Source organism: Penicillium soppii, assembly GCF_028829465.1.
Source record: "Penicillium soppii strain IBT 18220 chromosome Unknown utg000005l, whole genome shotgun sequence".
NCBI lineage: Eukaryota > Fungi > Ascomycota > Eurotiomycetes > Eurotiales > Aspergillaceae > Penicillium > Penicillium soppii.
In genome coordinates this window covers 1,274,282-1,298,879 of record NW_026643235.1, presented here as the reverse complement: position 1 = coordinate 1,298,879, position 24,598 = coordinate 1,274,282, and the positions used below count along the sequence as shown (strand labels likewise).

Here is a 24,598-nt window from a genome sequence, read left to right as displayed (position 1 = left end):
TCTGGCATATGTTGTATATGACCACTCAACTATCAACTAAGGATTTACAGCTCTATGAGATCTCAAGTAGAGGTTCCATCACTCACGGTACCCTTATTTTCCTGGAAGGCATACGCCATTGGCATAAACGAGCGAATGTCTCCATGGACTACGGATGTTTGGTCCTCGCGGTACATGTAAAAGACGATATCACAATTGAAATAACAAGGTCCTCGTTATCACTAGTTATACATATATTCTGATATGAGAGTTCCTTCTGCGCGGTGAATCGCAATGCTCATTTTATATAGACTGTATCTGAATCTAATCTGAATCTAATCTGCATCAACCCCAAGACTGACTTCGCATACCACACCATTCCAAATGTCCCCGATCTAGTGAATTCCAAGTAGCCGGTATGATTCCCTTCCCCAGTAACACGATGCTTAAGTTCTCTCCTCAAGCTCAACCGTGACTTTGCCGTCTTGATTCTCGCTATCGTCGCTCGCATGGGTCGTCAGAGTGTGCAGCTGGATAGGCTCTTTCACAAACAAATTGTCAATCTCCTCCATGGTCAGTCGTGCAGTTTCTGGATAGAAGAGGTACAGCAATGGAGCCCAAGTGAAGTTTAACACCGCGAAGATGATGTATGTGCGCCAGGAGATATTTGTAATCGCCGACGGAACAAACTCCACAATGGCAAAATTACATGTCCAGTTTACGGCGGATGCTATCGCACAGCCACGGGCGCGATTCCTGAGGGGAAGTAGTTCAGGAGCGTAACTCCAAGGGACACCCAAGTAGCAGGCTCCAAATGCACTGAAAGTTTTGTCAGATCGGGTTTAGTAAAGTGAATTCTTGGGGACTCACGCCATGTAGAGAAAGAAGAAAACGACTGACGCCTTGCTGGCGTTTGTATTGTTGAGAGATAGAAGAATAGCCACCAGAGTCATGCTCAAGCTTTGAACAAGACTTGTGATGATGAAGGGCTTTCGTCTGCCCCATCTATCGATGAAGAAGAATGCGTAGGCGGAGAAGACGACGAAGACTACACCAACCAAGCCCGAGATCAGAAGAGCCGTGTTTGCTGCAAGTCCAACGGAGTTTTCCAAGAGATATGGTATGTAATAAACCAAGGCGTTGATCCCGGACATCTGTTGAAAGACCATGATTCCGCATGCTAGGATAAGGCGTCTACAGATAGAATGGTCAGCAAAGATGAAGACAGAGAAGAGCTTTCAGAGATGAACATACTTCCTGTTACCAGTGACCTTGTTCTCCCACAATTCAGCCCACTTCAATGGTCCCAGTGCTTGCTCTGCATTCAAAGCAAGCTGAATATCCTGACATTTGGCTACAACAGCAGGCGTCTCGGGAGTTGAAGTTTTTGATTGCAAGCAAGCAAGAACATCCATTGCTTCATCGACTCGTCCTTGGGCGATCAGCCAGCGAGGTGACTCTGGGAGAAAGATTGCCTATGTCACACAAAGTTAGGGGTTACGCGACCCGATATATAATAGCACATCGACTGAACGACTGAGATCTCACCATGAATAATGTGGCACCCGCGAAGAGTATTTGGATGGCAATCGGTAAGCGCCACTGTATGGAGCCACTGGTGTATGCCATCTACAAACAGTCAGTACAGCTGCCCTGCCGCGGTATCTCGGTCGATGAGCGGACTTACCCCATAATCAAACCAATAACTCAAGCAAATGCCAAGCTGCAACAGTGAAAAAGATTGAGAGTCAATGAACATTCTAGACTCAGTAAAAATGAGAGACAATTGTGTCTTACCCCGATCATAGAACCCGAGATGGCATTCAAGCGGCCTCTGGCGTAGGGTTAGTTGGACAAAGCAACAAATAGGATTCAACATCCGGTTCTGACCTGTTATGAGAACCAACAATTTCAGAGTTCCAAGCTAGATACTTCTTAGTCTCTCTCTCTCTCCCATCAGTAGAAAGTGTATAGTTCAACTTACTCGGGACTGTCGCTGTGGAGATGCCATTTCCAACACCTGTGATGATGCGACCTGCTATCATTTGTCCGCCTGAACTGTTCAGTCGCAAAAAATACTATGTCAGTCGCTCGAATCCTCCTCATACACGCTCCGACGGATCAACTTACAAAGTACAGGTTTGCAATATGGCTCCCACTATAACAATACTCAGACCAATCATGGTGGACCATCGTCGTCCGAGTTTCTCGCCATAGAACACCGTCATCAGACTGCCACCTAAGCAACCCAGGTCATACTGGGACAGACAGTTAGGTATGGAACAGACTTGATCGTGTCACTGGATAATGCGTTTGCCTACCACAGCAGTGATGGTTCCCAGCTCGCTCGCACTAGGATTTCCCAGGGTCGAAAGAAACAATTTCCCTGAAAGTAAACCACCAAGCACTCCTGGATATCGGCCATTAGTTGAGATGTCCACTGTATAGCGAGGAATATTCAACTTCTTACCTTGATCCCATCCAATGAGGAGAAATGCAATTGATGAGGCTGAAGACATTGCTCCAACGAGCATGCTTCCACGAGCCCTGAAAAAATACCCCATGCTGGCGACGATTACTGAAGTCTGTAGTGATCAGCAACAATAAATTCTTATCCCTCCTCTTGGATATCAATCTATCCTTCGGTTCTTATATTCATCGGTATACTTGTCGGATGTAAATTCATAGCTTACCCCGGATTGTGGAGTCGCTATGGGATCTGGGGCAAAGTCTGAAGGAAGAAAGTATGTGAATCCTTCGACTGCGCTCGGTAAGCCAAGGCCGCCACTGTCCACGGTCGATTCGATCAGCCGAAACCTTGTGAGGTTTGTTCTGTGGAAAGTGACTACTTACAGGAGACATCGTTTCGAGGTGCCGAATATGGAAAAGGCGCCAAGAATATCCACCCTCATGGGTCATTCCGCTGGTGCTAATCTCACGTAGCACTGACTCGGGATACACTTTCCACAGAAGACCAGCTAGATGAAGCACCGAAGTCTTGATTTCCAAGCAAAAGGGACTAGAAAAGCTCGACCGATAGCTCTCAGGCGAAATTGTTCTTTTTGTGGGTAGTTGACGAGCATACAAGTCTTGATCCATAATGATCATCGCAATATCCTCCGCTATCAAACCCAAGGAATAACTGCCCTTCTTCTCCCGTCGTCAGCCGATGATCTCCCACTCCTCCTTCAATACTTGGGATATCCGTGCTGTGGGCCATTGATCTTCTATCTCGGCTTGCTTTAGCATATCTAGAATAGCCAGCTGCTCCATGGGATTTGTTATGTAACGGCAACAGAGGAACATTGCATAGCAAGCGGTTCGACGTGTCTCGCTTGTGGGATTCGATAAACAGATCCCACATATTATATGAGCGTGATGGGCTACTTGAACCTGTGTTGGATGGGACCAAATTGAGTAAGTGCCATTTAGAATTGATTATGGGAGCAATCATTTCAAGTATACATACCTCAAGTACCCTTTGTTGACGTCGGGCATTGATGCCCATTGCGTGGTTTGGGTCGTAAATAAGGAGAAGCGCATGGCCCATGTGGTAGTAGATAATCGCCGTAACTGCAGAGCAGCCATATCAATGAATTGCCGAATTTTTACAACATGAGTGGATTACTCACCATGGCATTGTTCGAAAAGCCAAAAGTCAGGGAAGCACCTCCCAGCAGTTATGTTCCTCTCATTATAGTAATACGGTTCAAAAGACGCAGGCCGGGAGAATGCCCAATTGTCCAATCTTTCACGTAGGGACGCCCATCTCTCTGCTGGATCATCCCACAACGTGGAAAAACAAAAGCCAATTATATCGGCGACAATGAGCATAATGGCTTGGCTCCATTCGCAATCATTGGTTGGTTTCTCATTTGCCCATGTCGTGCAGATTGATACATCTGTTTTGATAGGTCGCTGGTCCAAAATCGCCATGTAGATGTCTTGACGGAGATAGACCCAGAACGCTGCCTTCCAGAGGCGACCGCTGGTAGCCGCTGGTGCCGATGCGAGAGCGGAGGCTCCTAGTAAGTGACACTCTTCATCGTTGAATGATCCTGCAAAGACTCAGTGTCAGCTGTCCGAGGACGAAAATGAATTGATGGTGTTGGCAAAATCACAGACCATTCATTTGCTCGTAAACGCGCAGAATTACAGTGGTGGCCAGGAGTATCTCATCAATTGGTCCATCCGCCTGGTTGAGTATGCCAAGAATCAGTTTCACGCATTCCTCGTGGTACTGCTCTGCAACCACAATCGAAGAACCGGAAAGTCTGCTCTGGTGAAGTGATGCGACTGCCAGAATCGCGTTCAGTAGAACCGGAGTTCTCGGTGCACGCTGGTGTACCTCCAGCGCAAAGTGACGATTCGCATCTTGTGAGTCGAGCTATTCCTATCGAACCGTTATCAGTCGGTGTGCGAGAGGAAACCTTAGACCGGTGATGCATACACCCGGGACCCAATGCTCCTTGAAGAATTTGAGAAGCGCTGCTTCTTCACGGCACCTGAGACCGGTATCTTTCCGAGAACGCGCATATAATTCTGAAACACCTGTCACTTTCATCGTCCCCGCGATACTGACGCTGTTGTTGCTCTGTGGCGAGGGCCCGTGGTAGCTTGTCGAGTCTGCAACACCACGGATGTGCATGGGTTCACAGATGACCGTAGAGAGGGTGGGATCTATAATGCCATTATCTGACATCTCTGGCGATAGCTCTGCTTGAAGAGGTGGCTGGCTGGCTGAACCCAATTGCTCTTCATCGTGAGGTATGTAGTGATAGACATCTTGTTCTAAGACACCGGGAGATGAAACTGTTTCTAAATTGTCCCCAGGGCTATGAGCAGTCTTATCGTGATCATCAGTAATTAACGTAGAATGCCTGACTGGCCGAGTCTTCTTCTGGGAGGCTGCTGGGGGTTTGACCCCTGCAGCGGTTGTGAAGACATATCGAAAGTTGGCGGCCGGATCGACCTGGACACATTCTCGCTTTCCGCGCTTGCAGCGGTTACATATTGGTTTATTCTCGTCGCCTGGTATATGAGTCAGTCATCGCCGTACATTATTGAAAATATGCATGATGTGTTAGAAAGGACCTACATTTCAAGTGCCGAGACCGACATGTGACGCTGATATGGTTATGTCAGCACTCCGTCGGATATGGATGGTATTGACCTTACCAGCCAGTTCGAGTCCTCATAGTCACGAGAGTGGTTATCAATATTGTTATGGAGCACAGGATAGTCACTTGATTGAATTCACTGTCAAAGATAGATATCGTGGACAGTATTGAGACAAGAATCCTACGAAGCCAATCTGATAGAATACGTAACGGATCAACTTATCATCCGTAATCATTACCTAAGGCTGGGGTAACCACCTGGGTGGCTCTTATATCAACGTCCTTGGGTTTGCCGGTTAGGATTTCCTGAGACCTCTGGCTGTCCAATACGAAATAGAATTTGGCCTGGAAACTATGAGGAACGAACACGCGACAGGAAAAGCCTTCACATATGGTGACAGTGGCATGAGGGCAGTCGTTCCACGGCCCATGGCGAGTCTCCATCCAGGAGGGGCGAAGACAATTTAAAAGGAAGTGGCTGGAAGGCATTTCTTCTTGGCGTGATTTTCACAATCAGATGCATCAAACCAATCGAGCCCACGGGAGACAGATCTGGCTAAGATGAGTTGATCCCACTTGACCTCCAGGAGGGTCGATACGACATACCCAATCGGGAAATTCAGCCGTGCCTAACTCCGCGCCAGGACTCTCCGCAATAGTGGGCCTGAGTGCAAGACTCATGCTCATTAGCTTTGTTGGACATCATATGGACTGCATGACTATTGGGGATAAATATCAACTGCTGAACGTGGTCGCGATGGCTGTTGGTCAATATCTTTCTATTCACTTTTGATATAGACAATTCCTCGACCTTAAATTGTCAGAATAACGATACAATGGCGCCTCATTTGGATGATAGCGAGCGAGGCTCAAAATGTGATGAGATACTGCGGAAGCCAACATCGAAGCCAGAAACAGATGACGACTATGCCGTCCTCGCAATTCGAAACCTCGTCTTTGACATGACGATGCAAAATGGCGGGGGCCACGGTGGCTCAGCGGTGGGAATGGCAGCTATTGGTGTAGCCTTGTGGAAATATGCTATGCGATACAATCCCAATGACCCGAACTGGTTCGACCGGGATCGGTTTGTCTTGTCTAATGGTGAGACCGATGAAGGCCATTAGCTATCCCTTCTATGCACGAGAAACTAATCACACTTGATCGCGCAGGACATGCCAGCATGTTCTTATACGCGATGAACTACCTTGTGGGATACGATGCCTGGACGATGGACGAGCTGAAGGGATATGGATCTGCGAAGCTGAATGGATTTACCACATTGTCTCATGCCCACCCCGAGATCGAATGCCCGGCGGTAGAAGTCACGACCGGCCCATTGGGACAGGGGATAGCGACTGCTGTGGGGCTTGCGATTGCTTCTAAAAACTTGGCTGCCAATTTCAACAAGCCTGATATCGAGATTCTCCAATCCCAGATATACTGTATGACGGGAGATGGATGTCTCATGGAAGGAGTTGCCCTGGAAGGTTCGTTCATCAATCTTCGAGTGAGACTTTTCGAATAGCATTGGCTAATGGATTTTGGGACTACTTAGCGATCTCACTAGCAGGAAACCTACAACTAGATAACTTGGTCCTCCTCTACGACAACAACCAGGTGACGTGCGACGGACCCCTGGATTGGATCAACACGGAGGATACCAATGCGAAAATGCGTGCCTCTGGCTGGGAAGTGATTGATGTCTACGATGGAACATATGATGTCAAAGCCATTGTGGCTGCCTTACACTTGGCTCGTGTCTGCCGTGGAAAACCAGTGTTTATCAACATTCGCACTGTGATCGGGACAGACAGTGCATTTGCGGGAACTGCTAAGGCCCATCACGGTCCCTTCGATTGCGAAAGTATCGCCAGATCGAAGGTTCTCGCCGGAACTGATCCCGAATCCACCCATGTCGTTCCTCCTGACATGTTGGAATTTTTCCGGGAACGTAAGACGTACGGGAGCCGTCAGCAGCAGGAATGGAACGATCGCCTAACCAGGTACAAGTCAAAATACCCCCTGGATGGGGAGCGTTTGGCGGCCCGCATAGGAGGGTCATTTGGGGATTGGGTTGCTATATTGGATGGTTTGGACAGCTCCAGGTTTCAAGGCCTGGCAACCAGAGAGTCGAATGGAGAGATCTTGGAACTGTTGTGGCAGGCGAATCCCGCTCTATGCGGTGGCGGTGCGGATCTCGCGAATTCAAACAAATTCAAATACTCAGCAGCGGATGTCTTCCATCCTGCAACAGTGAGTTACACCAAGGTGGTCGCAATATATGGGTCAACTGACAGATCGATAGAGCTTTACTGGTAGATATATTCGACATGGCATTCGAGAACACGCGATGGCCGCCGTTGCGAATGGGTTAGCTGCGTTTCACCCCGGCACCTTCCTTCCTGTCACTTCAACGTTCTTCATGTTTTATCTCTACGTAAGTGGTTCTATACAGCTCTACAGTCTCATTCACATTTCCCCGTTAACATATTTTGAACTACACAGGCTGCCCCCGCCTTGCGAATGGGCGCATTGAGTAACCTGCAAGTGATCCATATTGGAACACACGACTCTTTCCAAGAAGGACAAAATGGACCAACCCACCAGCCAGTGGAACTCGATTCACTCTTTAGAGCGATGCCAAATCTGACATACATCCGACCCTGTGATGCGTGAGTGACAGCTGATTTTGGGATACAATGATACTTGCCACTACGAAACGCTGACCACTGATATCTACAGGGAGGAGCTCATCGGCGCTTATCAATTTGCCCTTGGGGAGAGACATTCGCCGTCGTTCATTTCGATTGCCCGCGATGCTGTCGGTCATGTGCCATCTACTAGCCGTGAATATACAGCAAAAGGTGCATACGTGATCTGCGAACGGGTCGGAGCTAATGTGACCCTCGTCAGTTGCGGCTCCGAACTTCACTACATGGTTGCCGCTGCCGAGATTCTCAAACAGCGAGGTATCACTTCTCGGATAGTCTCAGCGCCCTCTTTGGACATATTCAGTAAGCAATCCAGGGAGTACCAAGACTCCGTCTTCCCCATCAACCGCTCTCCTATCGTGAGTGCAGAGGAATATGTTCCTCTTGCTTGGCCCCGATATGTCACCGCCAGCATTGGAATGAAAGGCTTTGGATACTCTGCATCGAGAGAAAGCAACTATGACCGATTTGGTCTTGATGCGATATCTATTGCTGACAAGGTGGCACTCTACTTGAAGGAACTGAATGGCAGGGATGCTAGGCAACAGGCGTGGGCACTCTTGTAATCTTTGGCCAAGTCTGGTTGAGATATAGATAGATTAAGATGAAAGATGTACTTACTACAACAATAAGTTGTGATTTTCTTTATCCTACTCTACATCCATACTAATTTCGATCTTGAAAATTTTAGCTCATCATCGAATTTGGCGACTCTCTCAATGCTGGGCTTAATTTCAGATTTCAGCCGCAATTCGGCAAATTGGCTAAGTCATGAGCACTGCACAAGGCAGGACATGATTCTATTCCCAGTAAGCCTACGTAGAAACTTAATGTTAATTGGAATAAAAGGAGTGGGCGCTTTATGGACGCAGCAACCACCGACAGTAAGTGAATCCATGCCTTCAGACTTGCCAGAGCTTGGTACTCTACCTCGGCGAGGATATAAATCTAGTGTCTGAGACGAAAGGAGGCCATTTCACACGTATTATGTTTGATTATTGACAGTTCAACTATAGTTTTGTATATAAAACTTCAAGATTCGCATACGAACAATTGTACAGATCTATATCACAACACTGATACCCTCCTTTGCCAAAAACAGAAGTCAATGGCTCAAGGGATAATCTTGGCCTGTCTGTATCTGTCAAATGCTTTGTGATAGCTATCGACAGTATCAATGGTTTCATGGAATCCAAGAGTCCGAGCAGCGCTCAGATCATACTGACGATCAAAGTCCGACTCCGCCACCAGCGCTTCCAGGAAATCCCAGCTCGTGCCCTCAAATGCACCCTCCCTCAACTGGAATTCCTCAACCCATCGCTGACAATGGGCACGGTGTTCTTCGATCCAGCGAGATACGCTGAAAGTGTGATCAGGCTGAGGCGATACTCCTTCAAGCCCAAAATACTCGCAAATGCCACTCCACTTGGACTCCCACGATGTACATTCATCCGAGCAACCAATGTTGTATGCGTGACCATTCGTATTTTCGGCTTTCAAACTGACAAAGATTGTGAAGCGAGTCAGAATATCCTGGCTTGTATCCGTGTGTTTGGCTTTGAAACTCGCCAAGTCACCCGGGAATGGCACCTTCGCTCCATCTCCATGAACGTATCGGTAGAGCGAAAGGAACACCGCGAGAGCCTGTGCAATTCCCATGGCATTGTTCTGGGGCACGAAGCCAACGATAGCGTCGGGTCGGATGTCAGCCCATTTCCAGGACTTTCCCTTGCTTCGCTCGATCATCAGGTCGATTTGTGCATAGTAGAAGATTTCGTTCGCGAGCGGCTGCGGGATCCGAGGAAAGCTCTCTTTGAAAGGCGGGCTGAGACTGACGTCCTTTGGGAATTGGACTCCGTAGTACTTTCCTCCAGTCTGAAGCGTGATGAACTGGAGGTTGGGGCAGCAAGCATCGACTGCTTCGATCAGGTTCGAAAGCAGCCTGATGTTGAGACGCTTGATGTCTTGCAGGTTCTCACAGTCTTTGACGGAATAAGCGGCGAAATAGACGTGAGTAATCTATCATAGCTCAAGTTAGTGATGGTATACCTGGCGCAAGATTTTACATGCACTCACCAGCTCAATTTGAGGGATTGCCTTGAGAAATGCGACCACAGCCTCCGCGTGGGGGGTGTTCAGGTTGAGACCCGAGACCAGGCGTAGACGGACTTTGTCTGGAAGCAGCGCCTGTGCCTTGTCCATGGGCCGGCTGGTGAGACCGGTGATACTCGTCCAGTAGTCCGCAGTCGGATAGGACAGTAGATTCTGGAGAAGACCATACCCGGTAATTCCAGATGCGCCGACAATAAGCGCGTGTTCCTGAGTACTAGTCATCCTCACGGTGATCCCTTTGGAGACTTGAGTTGTTCCAAAACAAATGATTGTAAACTGGCACCTCAATAGCAGGTTGTGGCCTTTGTATCAACTCTCCGGCTCGGGTTGAAATTTAGGAGAGACTTGCAGGTTTTCACCCCAGAAGCCATCCCCGTGGGGTCGCATAACTAGCTTCCCTTCCACCATGAAGCTTGTAATCAACCTGCTTGGTAAGATCTTGGTTACAAATCGAATGTTAGTCCTGGATAACCCTAAGTCTGTCCACATCGGTCCCATTTCCTATTTAGGAAGGTCGCGACGCGTACCGCATGAAGAGAAGATGGGGATCCCAAGACAGCGAAGACCAGGAAGGCTGAGCCTTGAGTATGTCATAGACGTACCCCACGATATACCCCGCGATGTCTGGGAGGAAGCGAATACCGTCACTGGATTGGGAAGGCCGCCTGTGCTGTCATAGCCGAATGGTCCCTCGGTAATTGTCGAAAATTTCGCTAAGATTGATGTCGCTTTCTATTAATTCGAGTCATCGGCACTCGATATACTGACTGTTCAACCTGACTACTGTTCTCGGGTAAATCTGCGCGACCAGCATGACAATGTCTCCTTCATTGCAATTTCAAAACGGCTTGCCTTGTTTGGCAGATCATACCAATGGCACGGATGCTACTTCACCCCGCCTGCGAGGCAAGGTCACTGTCGTCACAGGTTAGAGCCCACTGTGCGCTCTTCATCCATCTTGATTGCATAGAACACTAACAAAACGTTTCAGGAGGTGCGGCCGGTATTGGGCAGGACTTGGCCCAAAGCATTGCGGAGGCTGGAGGCGACATTGCTATTTTGGATATAGCAGAAGGCTCATCCTGCGACCTGGTGAAACTCGCGAATTCTTTCGGAGTTAGGGCGAAGTATTATCGGTATGTTCATGTTCTGCGCGAGAACAGTCCTTGCTGTAGTTGCCAAACTGACCGATAAATCAGGACCGATGTCGGCGACAAGGACAAACTTGAGCAGACATTCAATGAGATTGTCCGTGACTTTGGTCACATTGATGGCTGGTCAGTAGCTTTCAGTTCCTTTACACCAGGCTTCAACTAACAGACTGCCTATAAAGTGTGACAGCTGCTGGAGTCATGGTCATGACAGATTTCCTCGACTACAAGTGGAAGGATGCAGTGAGAACACAAATGATAAACGTCAGTTTTCTCTGCAGCATTCATACCCTGTATATCGAGTGCTGACGTTGAATATAGGTGGTGGGAACTTTCATGACGGCCCAGCTCGCAGCCAAACAAATGAGACTGCAAGGAAGTGGAGGCAGCATTGTGATGATTGCCTCGGTAGCAGCTCACCTGAGCTCACCTGCACTGCCGATCTCTGCATATACTGCATCGAAAGGTGCTGTCAAAGCATTGTCGCATGCTCTCACGGTGGAACTTGGACCGATGGGGATCCGAGTCAATACTATTTCTCCCGGGTAAGTTGCTTATTCGATCAGATTCGCTGTAGCATTATACTAATCAACCTTCCCATCGCATAGGTACATCAGAACAAGCATGACCGGAGAGGTCATAGTTGAGAACCCAGAGCTTGCCTCGCGCTTCAGCTATGAGCCTCCCCTTGGTCGGATGGGAGAGACTCGTGATCTGACAGGGGCTGTTAACTTCCTCCTGTCCGAGTCGTCATCTTACATCTCTGGCAGCGACATTCTGATCACAGGCGGATTACATGCTGGCCGATATGCGAAGGATCGAGAGCCTCCTGTGTCTCAATGAGAAATTGCCATATCCTGTACAGTTATCCCACATACTCAAAGAATCAATACTCAGATATGACGGTATAGTCCTTGAACTTGCAAAAACCTGAACTCTTATGGGGTGATTTGTAAAGCAAACTTCAAATCCAAAAGTTATTAGCAGTTTTGGTGGTAGACAATCCATTTCTCTCTTGGTCGTCCTCTACACTCCTCAGTTACGTTGTAGCGCAGTATTTGAGCAATTTGAATCTACAGAAGGAAGATAAAGCAATGTACTAAGCCGGGCAAGTTATCAATGCCCAGAACCATATATCGTGGCGTGAATACATAGTTCCATTTGTTTGGCAACGAGATGAGTCAAAAACATACGAGTCAACAGATAATATGGATGGTCAAAATGTGCGCGTATTTCGCTAGTACCTGGCCTCATAACTACCTAGGTATGACGATCCAATAATTCAAGGAAGCCTCCGCTAAACCAAGTCTCCGCGACAATAGAGAATTCAAACGCGGGTTCTGCGCATCAAAAGTCTTCGGTTCGAATACTGCATTTGGACAGACTCTCCCAAGCTAGCAACTCTTGTATTCTTGTATCGCAATTCGATTCGACTCGGTGCGGCATTTTTTTTCGCTGGGCCGATCAGTTAGCGAGTCGGATTGAGCAGTAAGGATCTCGGACGAGAGTACAGTATAGAGATTCAGCAGCTAATGGTAAATACGTAAAATGGCGACGAGACGTGATCTCCCCGTTATCTCTCGCCGACATTGCCTAATCAGGCAATATGCCCTGAGTTTCATCTAGACACTGTCAGATGTGCTGTTTAGTAGCAAGATGACCCAGCCATAGAGAACCAAGAGAGGCTTTTCATTGAATTTATCTCACCAGTTGTATAACCTTATGTGATCAGATGTTATATATGTTCGATGTGCAAGCGCCGCTGCTCTGCGTCCTCAAGCACAGAACTTAATTCTTGAGCCTCACAGACTAAAGCAACAAGGTAGCACCCTTCCAACAATATGGGGAGCAATGATAGCTTTCCTGTCACCCTGGACAATCCCTCCCTACTCGAGTCCCGGGGATTAATTGCAGGAACCTGGCGAACTGCCAAAGACGGGAAGAACTTCCCCGTCTATGAACCCTCCACTGGCACAGTTCTATACTCCTGCTCGGATTTCTCTCGTGAAGACTTGACCGAAGCTATTGAAAGTGCCTCGAACGGCTACCGAGTGTATTATGAAACGACTACCGCAGCAGAAAGGGCGGATATCCTTCGAGCATGGTATCATTTACTACAGGAGAACCTCAATGATCGTAAGTCGAATTCTTAACTTCTAGCGTGCAGTAAATTGACAATCATCTGTAGTCGCTCTGATCCTTTCCCTTGAAAATGGCAAGACCTTGGAAGAAGCAAAAGGCGAAATATCCTACGCCTCTTCCTTCATCCTCTGGTTCGCCGAGGAGGCCGTCCGCTCATACGGAGACGTCATCCCTTCCGCCAAACATGATCGAACGGTTTTCACACTGAAGGAACCCATTGGTGTATGTGGGATCATCACTCCGTGGAATTTCCCAGCCGCCATGATCACGCGCAAGGTTGCACCTGCCCTGGCAGCAGGATGCGCAGTAGTAATCAAGCCTCCCAGTGAAACCCCATTTACTGCTCTTGCTCTGGCAAGATTGGCCGTTCAAGCGGGTGTACCCCCATCTTGTATCCAGGTTGTTCCGACGAAAGATCGAAGTGCGTCTTTGGAACTTGCTACTCATCCGGATGTGCGGAAAATCAGCTTTACTGGGTCGACGAATGTTGGGAAGATGTTGACTGAGCTGGCGGCTGGGACTTTGAAGAAGGTTAGCATGGAGCTTGGGGGGAATGCACCGTTCATTGTTTTCGAGGATGCCGATTTGGACAAGGCTGTTGATGGAGCTCTGGTGTGCAAGTTCCGCTCCTCTGGTCAGACTTGTGTGGTGAGTATCTTAATTTTGTCTGCTCTGACATCTGGAGCGTCATTTACTAATGAGTTTCCACTTGAAACAATAGTGCGCCAATCGGATATTTGTCCATGAACGCGTGTTGGAGGATTTTACCAGCAGACTGGTGAAAAGAGTGCAAGCACTGAAGCTCGGACGCGGTATTGACGTTGGAACAACCCAAGGACCCCTGGTCAATAAGGCTGCCGTCGAAAAGATTCAGTCACATGTCCACGATGCTATAGTGAAGGGGGCAATCCTCCGAACAGGAGGCCGACAGCCGAGGAATTTGCAAAACGGATACTTCTATGAGCCCACCATCCTCACCAACGTGGCCACGGATATGGCAGTCAGCTCTGAAGAGACTTTTGGACCTCTGGCGGCGATTTTCTCGTTCAGTAGCGAGAAAGAAGTCGTTCAGAAGGCAAATGCCACAGAGTTCGGGTTGGCGGGTTACTTCTTCAGCGAGAGCCTGGAACGCGTGTTCCGGGTGGCCGGTCAACTTGAGTGTGGAATGATTGGTGTCAATACAGGCTATATCAGTGCTGTTGAGACGCCCTTCGGAGGAATCAAAGAAAGTGGCTTGGGGACTGAGGGAAGTAAGTATGGCCTGGCTGAGTACCAAAATGTCAAATCTGTGACGATTGGAAATTTGAACCTCAGTCCTGGAGGTGGGCTTTAGAAGGAGAATCTGCTTTGATTGCGTTTATCTTCTCTAGTCATCTTCTGGACTTGACAATCTGTATAGATATATGATAGACATTTCAATGGAAGTGGATCATGGCATTACATCTTCAATCTATGCAGAGAACTAGATCAGTGGTCAATGGGTAAGAGCTAGACTTTGTTACAATACAGTGGAATTGATGTCAGTTCCCGTTCTTTCCCGTTCTAAGGATTCTTATAACAGAGCAAAGCACCTTCTTGGCCACTACCTAGGTAGAAACACTCGCAGACCCCCAATATAAGTACGTAATTTAAAATGCAATTCCTACAAGTAGGAGATGGACCAGGCGGGTTGGAACGGATACGAAGCTCGAGGACGTTCCAGGAGTATGTGTCGGTATGCTCACTTGCCCTGGCCAATAAGAATGTATGAATGCTCTGTCTTTTATTACCCCTGGTTCTGGCAATTTATAACTAGGGGGATCTAACATGACTAAGTAATTACGAATAATAGTGGATACTTGCTGGCAATTCACCGACAGTATGTTCAACACAGGTGGTTTTATAGTCATCCTCGAAATCGCCTTGACCAATACAAACTTATTGATAAATATTTCCTGGCCACTGTCAAGGTGTTGGCCTAGAGGACTTTATCGAGCTGCCGGCATTGGTTTGATGGGCACTATAGATTGCTGTATCGATAATTTTGCTTTGAACATATTGTAAATTACCAGGGATTTACGCAATGTGTGGGACTGGATGGAATCCTGTGGAAGTTGACACTTGGTCTCCGCGAAACAGTTCGCACACAATCTAGAAGACTTTAGTTATTAATTCTTCTTTTGAGCCTAGCCATATTCCTATTGTCAGCCGCTACATCGTATGGGATAGTCTCATCGGCCGATGGAAGTTAACAGAAGGCGACATTCTACTAATAGTAATCACTATGATAAAACGTTTGAGTTGCACTTGATCTTCGGACCCCTTGAAACACATTTTCCGGTATATCGCGTTACTCCGGCTCTTCAAAGCCCTGCTGTGACGCCCGGCACAATATGCTCCAGCTTAGCAACTAACTCCCCGAAAAAGGCATTCTGGACCATGACCCCCTTCATATCGGTGACCATACAAGAGGGACTAAAGAACAGAGTTAGCCAACACATTCTCCCAGGGAGACAATATGACCAATGACAGACCTATGAACCTGACAGTTCGTTAAATACTGCCCACTGCTCTTCTCGTCCGCTAAGATCCCATGAACCAAAGCCCGACTGCCCTCCTCGGTACTGCGGGCAAGCAACTTCTCTCCAACCCGAAAACCAATGTTATCCGTCTCTCGAGCTAGCTGAGACTTGCAGAAACCAGGATTTGGTGTGTTGATTACAACCAACGGTCCCTCATTCTGTGCAAGCCGAGCTGCCAGCGCGCGTACGCCAAACAATACCAACAGTTTGGACAGTGGGTAACGGGCTGTCATATTTGCAGTCTCTTTGTTGTTGAGCGAGTCGAAGATCCCGCCTTTCTTGGGCTGAAGCTCATTCAGAGGAGCAATGTAGTGCAAAGCAGAGTTGGGAATTGTGACACGAGGCAAGATATTGAATTTCAAAGCCGATTCTCTCAACTTCGGAATCAGCAATGCAATGAGCAAAAAGGTGCTCACTACATTGACGGTGATAGTTTTTTCGTTCTCCTCCGATACATTGAATGTGTTGGTCATCAATCCTGCATTGGCGAGCACGGCATCAAGTCGCGGTAGACTCTCAGCGCGAGAGGCGAAGTCTTTGACAGAGGTATACTGATCCATGTCCAACTTCCATACTTCGATTGAGAATTCTTCACGGCAGGCACATTGTAGAAGCTCTTTTCTTGCTGTCTCGCCTTTGTTTATATCTCGTACGGCCATGATAAGCTTCTTCACTCCCAGTCGTAGTAGGTGACGGCACGCTTCTAGGCCGAGGCCTTGGTTTGAACCTGATACAATGATTGTTTGTCCTGTGAGATTGCCTTCTGGTGTCGGAAGGTGGATGAAGATGTTGGAAAAAACGGTTGAGGATACGCCTTCTAGGCTGGAAAGTATAGACATGGTTTCGGGTCGGTTGATAATTTTTGAAGATTGGTGGATCGGAATTCGGGGTGAATGTGGGAACACGAAATGAATATCAAGGTTTTAAGTAAGTATGTATTTCATGCGGACTTATTATAGCCATTTCATGGATTTGCCTTTAGTACGAAGATCAAAACCTCCTTGCAGGTAGGGTTTTGTTATCTCCACGTCTCGTTTTAGTTGTATATATTACTGATACCGAGGGGTGGTAACGTGTGCGTAACTTTGAGAATGGCGTATCAGATCTGTAAAATACCGCTTGGGGCGGGATGGAGATAATATCTCCGTCCGAATTAGCCCCCACCCATGGACTCACTTCAACATAGAATCCTCAGTATCAACTCTTTGATGAATCAAACACGTTATGTCTTCAAAAATTGAAAAGCGAAATCGACCTCCTCTATCCTGCGAGCCATGTCGAAACCGAAAGTAAGAAACACGGATATAAATTGGATGCAGACTGACCTCGCATAGATTAAAGTGCAATCGGCTAATGCCTTGCGACACTTGCGTCAAACGTAACCTGGAGTCAAACTGTCAGTACGCTGTAAATGCTGTACGAGGTAGGCCTCATGTCTCTAGAGAACGCGCTCTCAATGATAGGCTGAAGCGCCTCGAGGAGTCGATTCAGTCCCTTGTGAGGGAAGGCAAAGTGCCACAAACAGCAGAGCAATCGAAAGATTTTGGTACAGGAACTCAAAATATCGATAATATCAATAAAGCTAGTCCGACAGAAACCGATGCTATCGGAAATAAAGTCCAGAAAGAGATTCCCGGCACTCATGACAGGCAGAGCCAAAGTGTTTATGTTGATCCCATTCATTGGATCTCCATCTTGGGTGATATCAAGGAAGTGCGGGAAACTTTGTGGACCGAGGATGCTTTCTCGTTCAATGAGTCGACGAATGATACTACAAGCCACACCGAAATAAGCCTTGCAATTGGCTCAGAAAATTCATCGAGTATCGATGACATTCTGATGGCAATACCGGCGCGTTCGATTTGCGACATGCTGGTGTCACATTATTTTAACTCTCGGTATATGGTGCTAGGTATGTACCCTTTCAGTACCTGTGGGGAGTTGGACTTGACGATGAATGAGATATGCAGGCATCGTGCACTCGGGAAAGTTCCAAGAGGAGGTGTGTAACCTCTCCATACTCCTCCACATCTGTCAGTGACAAACCGGATCTTTGACTAACTACCAATAGTATGATAGTTTTTGGAAAGAACCTCGCCAGACACCAGTACTGTGGATAGCCCTTTTTCTCTCTATTCTCAGCATATCTATAAATCTGCGCCGCAAAGTCCAACCCGAAACCAGCCTGAATGATTCAATGCCCTCGCATGATACTCTATATGAAAAGACAGCGCAATGTCTGATACTCGGTGGCTACAAGACGGCAAATACCTACGTGCTGGAGGCATTAATGCTGCATCTTCAAAGCAGCTTTCTAAAAGAAATGAGAATCAATACCAGACACTGGATCGACATGGGACTTGTCCTCAGATTAGCCTTCCGGATGGGCTACCACCGTGACCCAACTGCTTTACCAAGCGCGATATCACCATTCGAAAGCGAAATGCGTCGCCGAGTCTGGCTTCACATATTTCAGCTTGACACGTTGTTGAGCTTCCAAATCGGTGTTCCAAGCATGATTCCTGCCGAATGTTGTGACTCGCAGGTTCCTCGAAATTTGTTTGATGCTGATATGCACGTCAAAATGCCGAGACTGCCCCCGTCTCGGCCATATTCGGACTATACACCTGTGCTCTATGCCATCTCCAAAGCCGGGGTGATGAGTATATTCAGAAAAATCGTTGCACATACAATTTCACTTGCTCCATTGTCCTATAACGTGACTATGACTTTGGATTCCGAGATGAGAGGAGCGTATACATTGGTTCCGGACTTCCTGAAACGAAGGAACATTGACCAGTCCCTCATGGACTCCTCAGAAGTCATCTTGAATCGATGCACAATTGAACTTCTGTATCTGAAGGGAATCGTCATTCTGCACAGACGGTACATCAGGCATAATCAGCACGATGCCAAGTTCGAATCCTCCCGCCGCTTTTGCGTAGAAGCCGCACTGGAAATCCTTACTCGCCAAGCGGACATGCATCGAGCGTTCCAGCCCGGTGGCCGTCTCCAAGAAGATCAGTGGATGCTTTCAACGCTCACAATATATGACTTTCTCCTTGCTGCAATGGTGATCTGTCTGGATATCTCTGTACGTTTAGAATCACAATCAACATTCAGAGACGAGAGCGGAAGCAATGAATTTGTTTCTAGGGAGATTGTGGCTTTGAGAACGGCACAGCAGATTTGGGCCGTCAATAGTCATCATTCGTCGGAGTCTCGGATTGCGTCGCTTGCGCTAGATCTGATGACTAGAAAGGTCGCTGAGCGTCAAGCTACATTCTCATTTGGCGATGAGAGTCGGTTAGTAGACCATGCTCCTGAGGTCAACTTGGAGCTGCTGTACATGGAACCGATATCGGAGATGATTGATGGAACGGAGACACTGGACTGGGTAAGTCTAATGAGTCCTCTTTATCTTGCGGCTCTGGCTAATTTTGCCCGAACCTTAGATCATATTAGACCAGTATTTCCAAAATCCTGGCTTTGATGCAACCCAGCTGGACTCAGGCGATAATATGGCAACTTTATTTCCAGATATTTCTGAAAACACTGACTTCCTAGCTGATAATTAGGCTAACTTTCACCGCTGAAATGCAACATTTAAAAGAGCCGATAACGAAACGCTGCTATGGCTCAACATTTTGTCCTCAGGGAAGCTAGTTTCATCGCTTTGGTCGACTTCGCGGTAGAGTGGTAAAGCCATTCCTGCGTTGTCAACGTCTTCGAGCAGTATTATGCAGCGCTCGGAAGCTCTTGAAATAGTTCAGACAGGCTGTCCTCGTCGATCTTGCAGGTTTTCAGGCTTGGTGGTATAGATATCTAAGCAAAATAGGCTAGCAATCACAAAGCACATGCTTGACTTTCCTGTCCCTGAGGGGCAATGAAACAAAAACCCGCGCCGGTAAAGAATTCCGCAAGATCTGTACCAGATTTTGATGACTTAGAAATCTTTCAATGTCCGCAACTATCTCACTTTTAGTCACTGGATCCAGCGCCAAGGTGGAAAGCATTCGCGGACGCTTTGACGAGCAACATGGGAGTGGAAGTGCCGCTTTAGGGTTATGCTGACAAGGCTGAGTGCGCTATAGACCTGAGAATGCGAGTGATAATGAGCCTCGTTATGGCAGCATGGCGGTTATGTACTGCCGTACTCCATCGGCCGCCGCACTGACCCTTCCAGCTGAAAAGAAGTGGAATATTATTAGACCATATATCTCACCCCGAAACAATTGGTATCTTGGCATCAGCACATCGTCATAATTGGAAGCAATATACAGCACGTGGCTCGGCTTGCAGCTCTTATTCCCTGGCTGCTGCCTCAGATCGATAGGCTCAGGTTATGCTGACGCTTTTGTGCACAGCCTAGGTAGATTGAGGGGTAGGATGCTTGCTCTTCTGTTACTGGTTATAGTTTGCTACTGTATAGCCAGTACACATAATACTACTCAAAAGTTTACTGGGCCTATTGATAAGCCGTGCGCATTCTTGGGGGCTAAATTCGATGTCGCTGTGACCACTGATTCTCTAAATGGTAGCCGCCTTGCGCTTCTTTTTGGGGCGTACTATTCAAAAAATCAAAGCATGTCCTCCACAGCTCGAAGTCTGTAAAAGAACCAAGCAGATCTCACAAAATGGGTCGACCGTCTGACTCTGATATTCCTCTTGAGCCCATCGAACATGAAAACCAACCTCCACTGTACAACGACGTGATCGAATCTCCATCCCCCACTCCAGTCGAAAACTCGATCCCAGGCGGGTGGGCATGCACTTGGGAGGATAAAATCGGCACCCGAACGCTACACCCGTCGCTCTGTAAGGACCCACATGCTCTCTATTGTTTCCTTTCCGCTCAACATAAGCTGCCACCGCGGCAGTATGTTTCCATCAAAGGGCTGAAGGATAAAGGCAACGACCCTACCGATAATGAAGTGGCTTTTAATTTCAAACTCGACTTGACACCCACACTGCTACGCCTGGATGATAATGATAGTGAGTGGCACGAACTGCACATTGTTCGGGATGGGGACGGCAAAAAGAATTTTCGCGGTGGACCTATTCCAACTCTTGAATGGGAGCAGCCTCTGGGCCAAGCAAATCGTCATGAAGCTTTCAATTTGGAGGGGAACGAGGACTCGGAGGATCAAACTCTTCTAGGCGCGAATGTTGACGGCTCGAATGAAGGAACTCTTAGTCTGATGACCTGGTGTGAAAGATTCTGTCACGACCCTGCCGGAGTCAAATCATTTACCTTCACCCGAGAGCTTGAAGGGTTCGACACTGAGCCTCTGTGTTCTGAGCTGAAATCGTACCTCCGCTCAACCAATTACCGCGGTCAAATCAAAATCACAACTTCCACGCAGAATACTTTCATTACTATCTATTCTCCGCATTGGATAAACCGATTGCGCAATAACTCCTTCATCTGGTGGTTTTGCGTTCTCACCCCACTATGGATCATCACACTGATCGTGATTTCCTTATTGGAGAGACGCTACCAGGTTGTTCACTCAGTTTGGAGGTCTTCTCGTGAGGTCAAAGATACATCCGCGCCGCTCGGTTTGAGGAAGATTTATGCACATGGACGGGATGAGACTAAGCTGGCAGATTTCTGGGCACCCGCCGTCATCCAGGCAGCTCGCGACCAGCGAGATGAGGGTGAAGTCTTGACCGAGGGAAGCATAAAGCGTCTCCAGCAGCGAGCACAGGAGCGCATGAGAAATCTTGCGTCATTTATGGCTGAAACGTAATGTGGCAGATCACTCTACGGCTGAAAGCGTGCAGGCAGAATGAAACCAAAGATTGTTGCCTACTTATGTTGAATTTTGGGTTGCTTTTAGTTTGGCTGCCAGAAACGAGATAGTCCTGAGAAGTCTCAGTGTACATAGTGTCTAAAAAGTCCGGGAACAGCTGGTATTGAATAGGCTCTATTGCAACCATATTAAGGGATAGTTAGTCACTATGCCTAGAATGGCACTTGAAAAGACCCTAGAAAGGACCTTAGGAAGGGAGTAGAGCAGGTGAATAAAGAGACCTATCGAAACATAGCAGTCAAGTGAGATTAGGACTGTCGTGAGACTTAATTGACAGGATGTACTCGAGACGGGTTACCAAGGTCGAGTATTGAGGCTCCGAGTTTTAGTGATCCTGGCATATACACTCACGAATCATTTTCCGAGCCCTCATTCCAAGGTTCTCACATGAAAGTTGCACTCGGGGTCAAAACCATTGGCAGGCTATGCTATGGTATTTGGCCCCAACCTCCTGACCTTACCTAGTGTAGTGGGAGAACTGCGAACGGGAGTAGAAAGTGGTCTCATTGGCTATTCTGTCAACAAAAGAGGGTCACAATGTTACTAGTGCGCCCGAGGAATATTCAGCACCCCCTCTGCCTGATGATCGTAAGGCTCTCAAAGACCTTACTAAGCTCATCCCCTATGTATTCTGCACTTTCTATAGTATATAAAAATCACACTCTCAAGTACTCAATTGGCTATGCCCGTAATAGTCCGTACTGTAACGACCACGTTCCGACATATTCGATCATCTGGTTAGATAAGCCTGTATGGCCTCCTCTCTGGCCTGATATCTAGAAGGAATCAAGTATCAATCTCCCCTGAAAAGATCGATTTTACATTATGGTTTCTCTAAAGGGTCTTCACGCCATTGCCCGCTACGGTCCTCAGTTCCATTTCATCCCATCGCCCTGTTTGCTACGTCAGACCGCCATCGCACTCTTCTCTCTCTTCACTAGGTAGCAAGTGGACCCTTTCTGAAGGTGGACGATACGAAGAAAGACTTTTGTTCACCAAAAGGCCCTGTCAAAACATTTACTTCAGCCCACTGATTGAATGAAACCCTAGCCTCGCAGAACTCTTTCCCCTCTTCAATCCGTACGGCATTCCGTTCAAAGTGCACATTTCTAGTAGATCGAAGCTCAATCATTATACAGGCTATTGCGAGAGCTGAGACACAATTTCATCAAACATATAACTTCCTCAAAGAAGTGTTCACTGTGTCTGACGCCGTGAAGCTGCAGTGGCCCTTTTTATCACCAAGCCCACGGCAGGGCTCCATATCCCATGCCGGCTGCGTCGTTACTTCCCCCCATTTGAGCCTACCCAGAGCCACAGTGTCCAAGTTTTCATTTCTTGATGGGTAACATGCGGCACTGATAGCAGCGCTACAGGCACCGGCCAATGGCATATGAGATTTAAGCCTCTTGAACACCAACCCGAACAATATACAAAGCATGAGCCCACCAATGAGAATTGATAGAAAGATAGGCAAGGGCGCATAGCCCAGTGAGCTGAGCTGGGACTCGTAATTCGGGTTGTTTTGCATATCATAAGGCACCACCAAAAGATAGAATATGCTTTGCGAGACTAGCCAATGCAGAATCATCTAGAGCACTAGGATCAATATGCTGTATTGATACGGCATGCTGAGCCAATAGGTTGAATTTTTTGTTGGCTACCTTTTGCAGGCCAGTTCATTCGAAGTGGTTTGGAAATCACGCCGTAAACGCTGTACTCAAAAGCTAACAGAATGTCCGTCAACAGATTGTTGTAGCAATAATAGCTCAGCGTGAGGGCTAGCTGCGGTGTTTTGGCGATCACTACGGCCCCCAACACTGAGTATTCTTACTTTTCTGTAGAGGAGAAATCTAGGGTCTGCATCCGGATAATGCTTGTAACCGCGACACTTGTATATCAAGGGTCAGTCTTGAATTTATTTCTTCGCCTGCGACCCAGAGATATTCAAAACTCACAAGGCGCCGAGGGCAGATACAATCATCAATGCGATTTTCCGCTTTAAAATTATCTTTGATTTGTAGAGCGGATACATCGGTAGCGCCAATATGATAATATCGATCGCGATCGAGAAGCCGGCAAGTCCTACTCGATCACAATATGCCCATGGAAACCTCCAGCTTTTTCGCCTTCAACCGCGAGGCATCAGCAGGAGAGGATGCAGCGGCTATCTTGAACCTTCTTGCTATTCATGGCGTGGTAGCACTCCCAGAAAATAGAAATGCGGAAGAAGTGTTGAGAGACACAATACGCCAAGGAAATGCAAAGATCACTGAGTCTTGCTCAAAAACTGGTTTGACCCAAATTTGAAATGGGATGGTCACCCGAGATATTCAAGATCATACCTAGAGGAGGCATTGAAAGCGAACGATCTAGAAGCCGCAGAAGCAACGATTACTGTGCTGCTGCGCTACGTTGCGGATATCAAAAATCTCGAAGGCTACGAAATCAATTTCATGGCCTTTGAAGGCGAGTCAAAATGCGTTAATCATGCTCGGCTTCTTCTAGATCGAGTAGCAAATCCTCTTCCAGAAAATATTTTTGGTTTGTCGCTACTTGAGTTCGCAGCTAAGAATAACTTCAAAAAGCTTCTTCGCGAGAAAATGCGCTGCATTGGTGCACAAAATCTACCGTTTTCTGATATCTCTCGAAATTTCTCTTTGGTTGAGTCGCCTCCAGAAGTACAGAAGAATTGGCATGCTATGAAAATTTGGGAGAGCTTCTACTGGACAAACAACTATCCCATATCTTGTATACCCTGAAGCCTCCGACTAATGATTCCCGTGTCTATGCTATATTAATTTGTGGACATTATGAATTTCAACAACTTTGTATTTATTTTAGATTGTGTAATATAGGACATCTTATGAAACAGTAAGAGATAGGATGGGAAGACATTTTGGAGGATTTGGAGAGAGCCTGATCTAAACAAGCTACATAGCTAGGTCCGTGGATTCTTCTATTGCATACTGATTTGACCGTCTTTATGTTTTTCGAGTGAGA

General features: G+C 47.3%; 11 protein-coding genes across 11 annotated transcripts; 7 read left to right on the top strand and 4 right to left on the bottom strand.

The window, feature by feature from the left end:
* Positions 1 to 425: 425 nt before the first annotated feature.
* On the bottom strand, positions 426 to 2,891 carry N7529_005917 (general substrate transporter; the record flags this gene model as incomplete). The annotated part of the gene is made up of 13 exons (XM_057241444.1): positions 426 to 798; positions 850 to 1,173; positions 1,234 to 1,454; positions 1,528 to 1,608; positions 1,667 to 1,702; positions 1,777 to 1,813; positions 1,870 to 1,903; positions 1,964 to 2,037; positions 2,110 to 2,237; positions 2,301 to 2,389; positions 2,450 to 2,564; positions 2,673 to 2,766; positions 2,833 to 2,891. The coding sequence occupies 13 exons, from the start codon at positions 2,889 to 2,891 to the stop codon at positions 426 to 428; spliced, it is 1,665 nt and encodes a 554-aa protein (XP_057096803.1).
* A 250-nt stretch (positions 2,892 to 3,141) lies between these two features.
* On the bottom strand, positions 3,142 to 5,177 carry N7529_005916 (Zn(II)2Cys6 transcription factor; the record flags this gene model as incomplete). Its single annotated transcript, XM_057241443.1, has 7 exons — positions 3,142 to 3,243; positions 3,449 to 3,552; positions 3,612 to 4,037; positions 4,105 to 4,366; positions 4,430 to 5,010; positions 5,078 to 5,106; positions 5,158 to 5,177. The coding sequence occupies 7 exons, from the start codon at positions 5,175 to 5,177 to the stop codon at positions 3,142 to 3,144; spliced, it is 1,524 nt and encodes a 507-aa protein (XP_057096802.1).
* Positions 5,178 to 5,935: 758 nt separating this feature from the next.
* On the top strand, positions 5,936 to 8,379 carry N7529_005915 (Transketolase; the record flags this gene model as incomplete). The annotated part of the gene is made up of 6 exons (XM_057241442.1): positions 5,936 to 6,203; positions 6,272 to 6,589; positions 6,658 to 7,355; positions 7,408 to 7,539; positions 7,608 to 7,774; positions 7,845 to 8,379. 6 exons carry the CDS (start codon positions 5,936 to 5,938, stop codon positions 8,377 to 8,379), a joined length of 2,118 nt encoding a protein of 705 aa, XP_057096801.1.
* Positions 8,380 to 8,926: 547 nt separating this feature from the next.
* N7529_005914 (SDR family oxidoreductase) lies at positions 8,927 to 10,147 on the bottom strand (the record flags this gene model as incomplete). Its single annotated transcript, XM_057241441.1, has 2 exons — positions 8,927 to 9,832; positions 9,890 to 10,147. 2 exons carry the CDS (start codon positions 10,145 to 10,147, stop codon positions 8,927 to 8,929), a joined length of 1,164 nt encoding a protein of 387 aa, XP_057096800.1.
* A 184-nt stretch (positions 10,148 to 10,331) lies between these two features.
* N7529_005913 (uncharacterized protein) lies at positions 10,332 to 10,604 on the top strand (the record flags this gene model as incomplete). The annotated part of the gene is made up of 2 exons (XM_057241440.1): positions 10,332 to 10,356; positions 10,387 to 10,604. 2 exons carry the CDS (start codon positions 10,332 to 10,334, stop codon positions 10,602 to 10,604), a joined length of 243 nt encoding a protein of 80 aa, XP_057096799.1.
* Positions 10,605 to 10,743: 139 nt separating this feature from the next.
* N7529_005912 (uncharacterized protein) lies at positions 10,744 to 11,919 on the top strand (the record flags this gene model as incomplete). The annotated part of the gene is made up of 6 exons (XM_057241439.1): positions 10,744 to 10,852; positions 10,917 to 11,061; positions 11,125 to 11,202; positions 11,259 to 11,319; positions 11,398 to 11,621; positions 11,685 to 11,919. 6 exons carry the CDS (start codon positions 10,744 to 10,746, stop codon positions 11,917 to 11,919), a joined length of 852 nt encoding a protein of 283 aa, XP_057096798.1.
* Positions 11,920 to 12,917: 998 nt separating this feature from the next.
* N7529_005911 (NAD-dependent succinate-semialdehyde dehydrogenase) lies at positions 12,918 to 14,551 on the top strand (the record flags this gene model as incomplete). Its single annotated transcript, XM_057241438.1, has 3 exons — positions 12,918 to 13,212; positions 13,265 to 13,866; positions 13,940 to 14,551. 3 exons carry the CDS (start codon positions 12,918 to 12,920, stop codon positions 14,549 to 14,551), a joined length of 1,509 nt encoding a protein of 502 aa, XP_057096797.1.
* Positions 14,552 to 15,560: 1,009 nt separating this feature from the next.
* Positions 15,561 to 16,618, bottom strand: N7529_005910 (uncharacterized protein; the record flags this gene model as incomplete). Its single annotated transcript, XM_057241437.1, has 2 exons — positions 15,561 to 15,672; positions 15,732 to 16,618. The coding sequence occupies 2 exons, from the start codon at positions 16,616 to 16,618 to the stop codon at positions 15,561 to 15,563; spliced, it is 999 nt and encodes a 332-aa protein (XP_057096796.1).
* A 514-nt stretch (positions 16,619 to 17,132) lies between these two features.
* N7529_005909 (fungal specific transcription factor domain-containing protein) lies at positions 17,133 to 19,357 on the top strand (the record flags this gene model as incomplete). Its single annotated transcript, XM_057241436.1, has 4 exons — positions 17,133 to 17,691; positions 17,750 to 17,781; positions 17,851 to 19,176; positions 19,235 to 19,357. 4 exons carry the CDS (start codon positions 17,133 to 17,135, stop codon positions 19,355 to 19,357), a joined length of 2,040 nt encoding a protein of 679 aa, XP_057096795.1.
* Positions 19,358 to 20,416: 1,059 nt separating this feature from the next.
* N7529_005908 (uncharacterized protein) lies at positions 20,417 to 21,532 on the top strand (the record flags this gene model as incomplete). The annotated part of the gene is made up of 1 exon (XM_057241435.1): positions 20,417 to 21,532. One exon carries the CDS (start codon positions 20,417 to 20,419, stop codon positions 21,530 to 21,532), a length of 1,116 nt encoding a protein of 371 aa, XP_057096794.1.
* Positions 21,533 to 23,695: 2,163 nt separating this feature from the next.
* Positions 23,696 to 24,357, top strand: N7529_005907 (uncharacterized protein; the record flags this gene model as incomplete). The annotated part of the gene is made up of 2 exons (XM_057241434.1): positions 23,696 to 23,888; positions 23,945 to 24,357. The coding sequence occupies 2 exons, from the start codon at positions 23,696 to 23,698 to the stop codon at positions 24,355 to 24,357; spliced, it is 606 nt and encodes a 201-aa protein (XP_057096793.1).
* Positions 24,358 to 24,598: the final 241 nt, after the last annotated feature.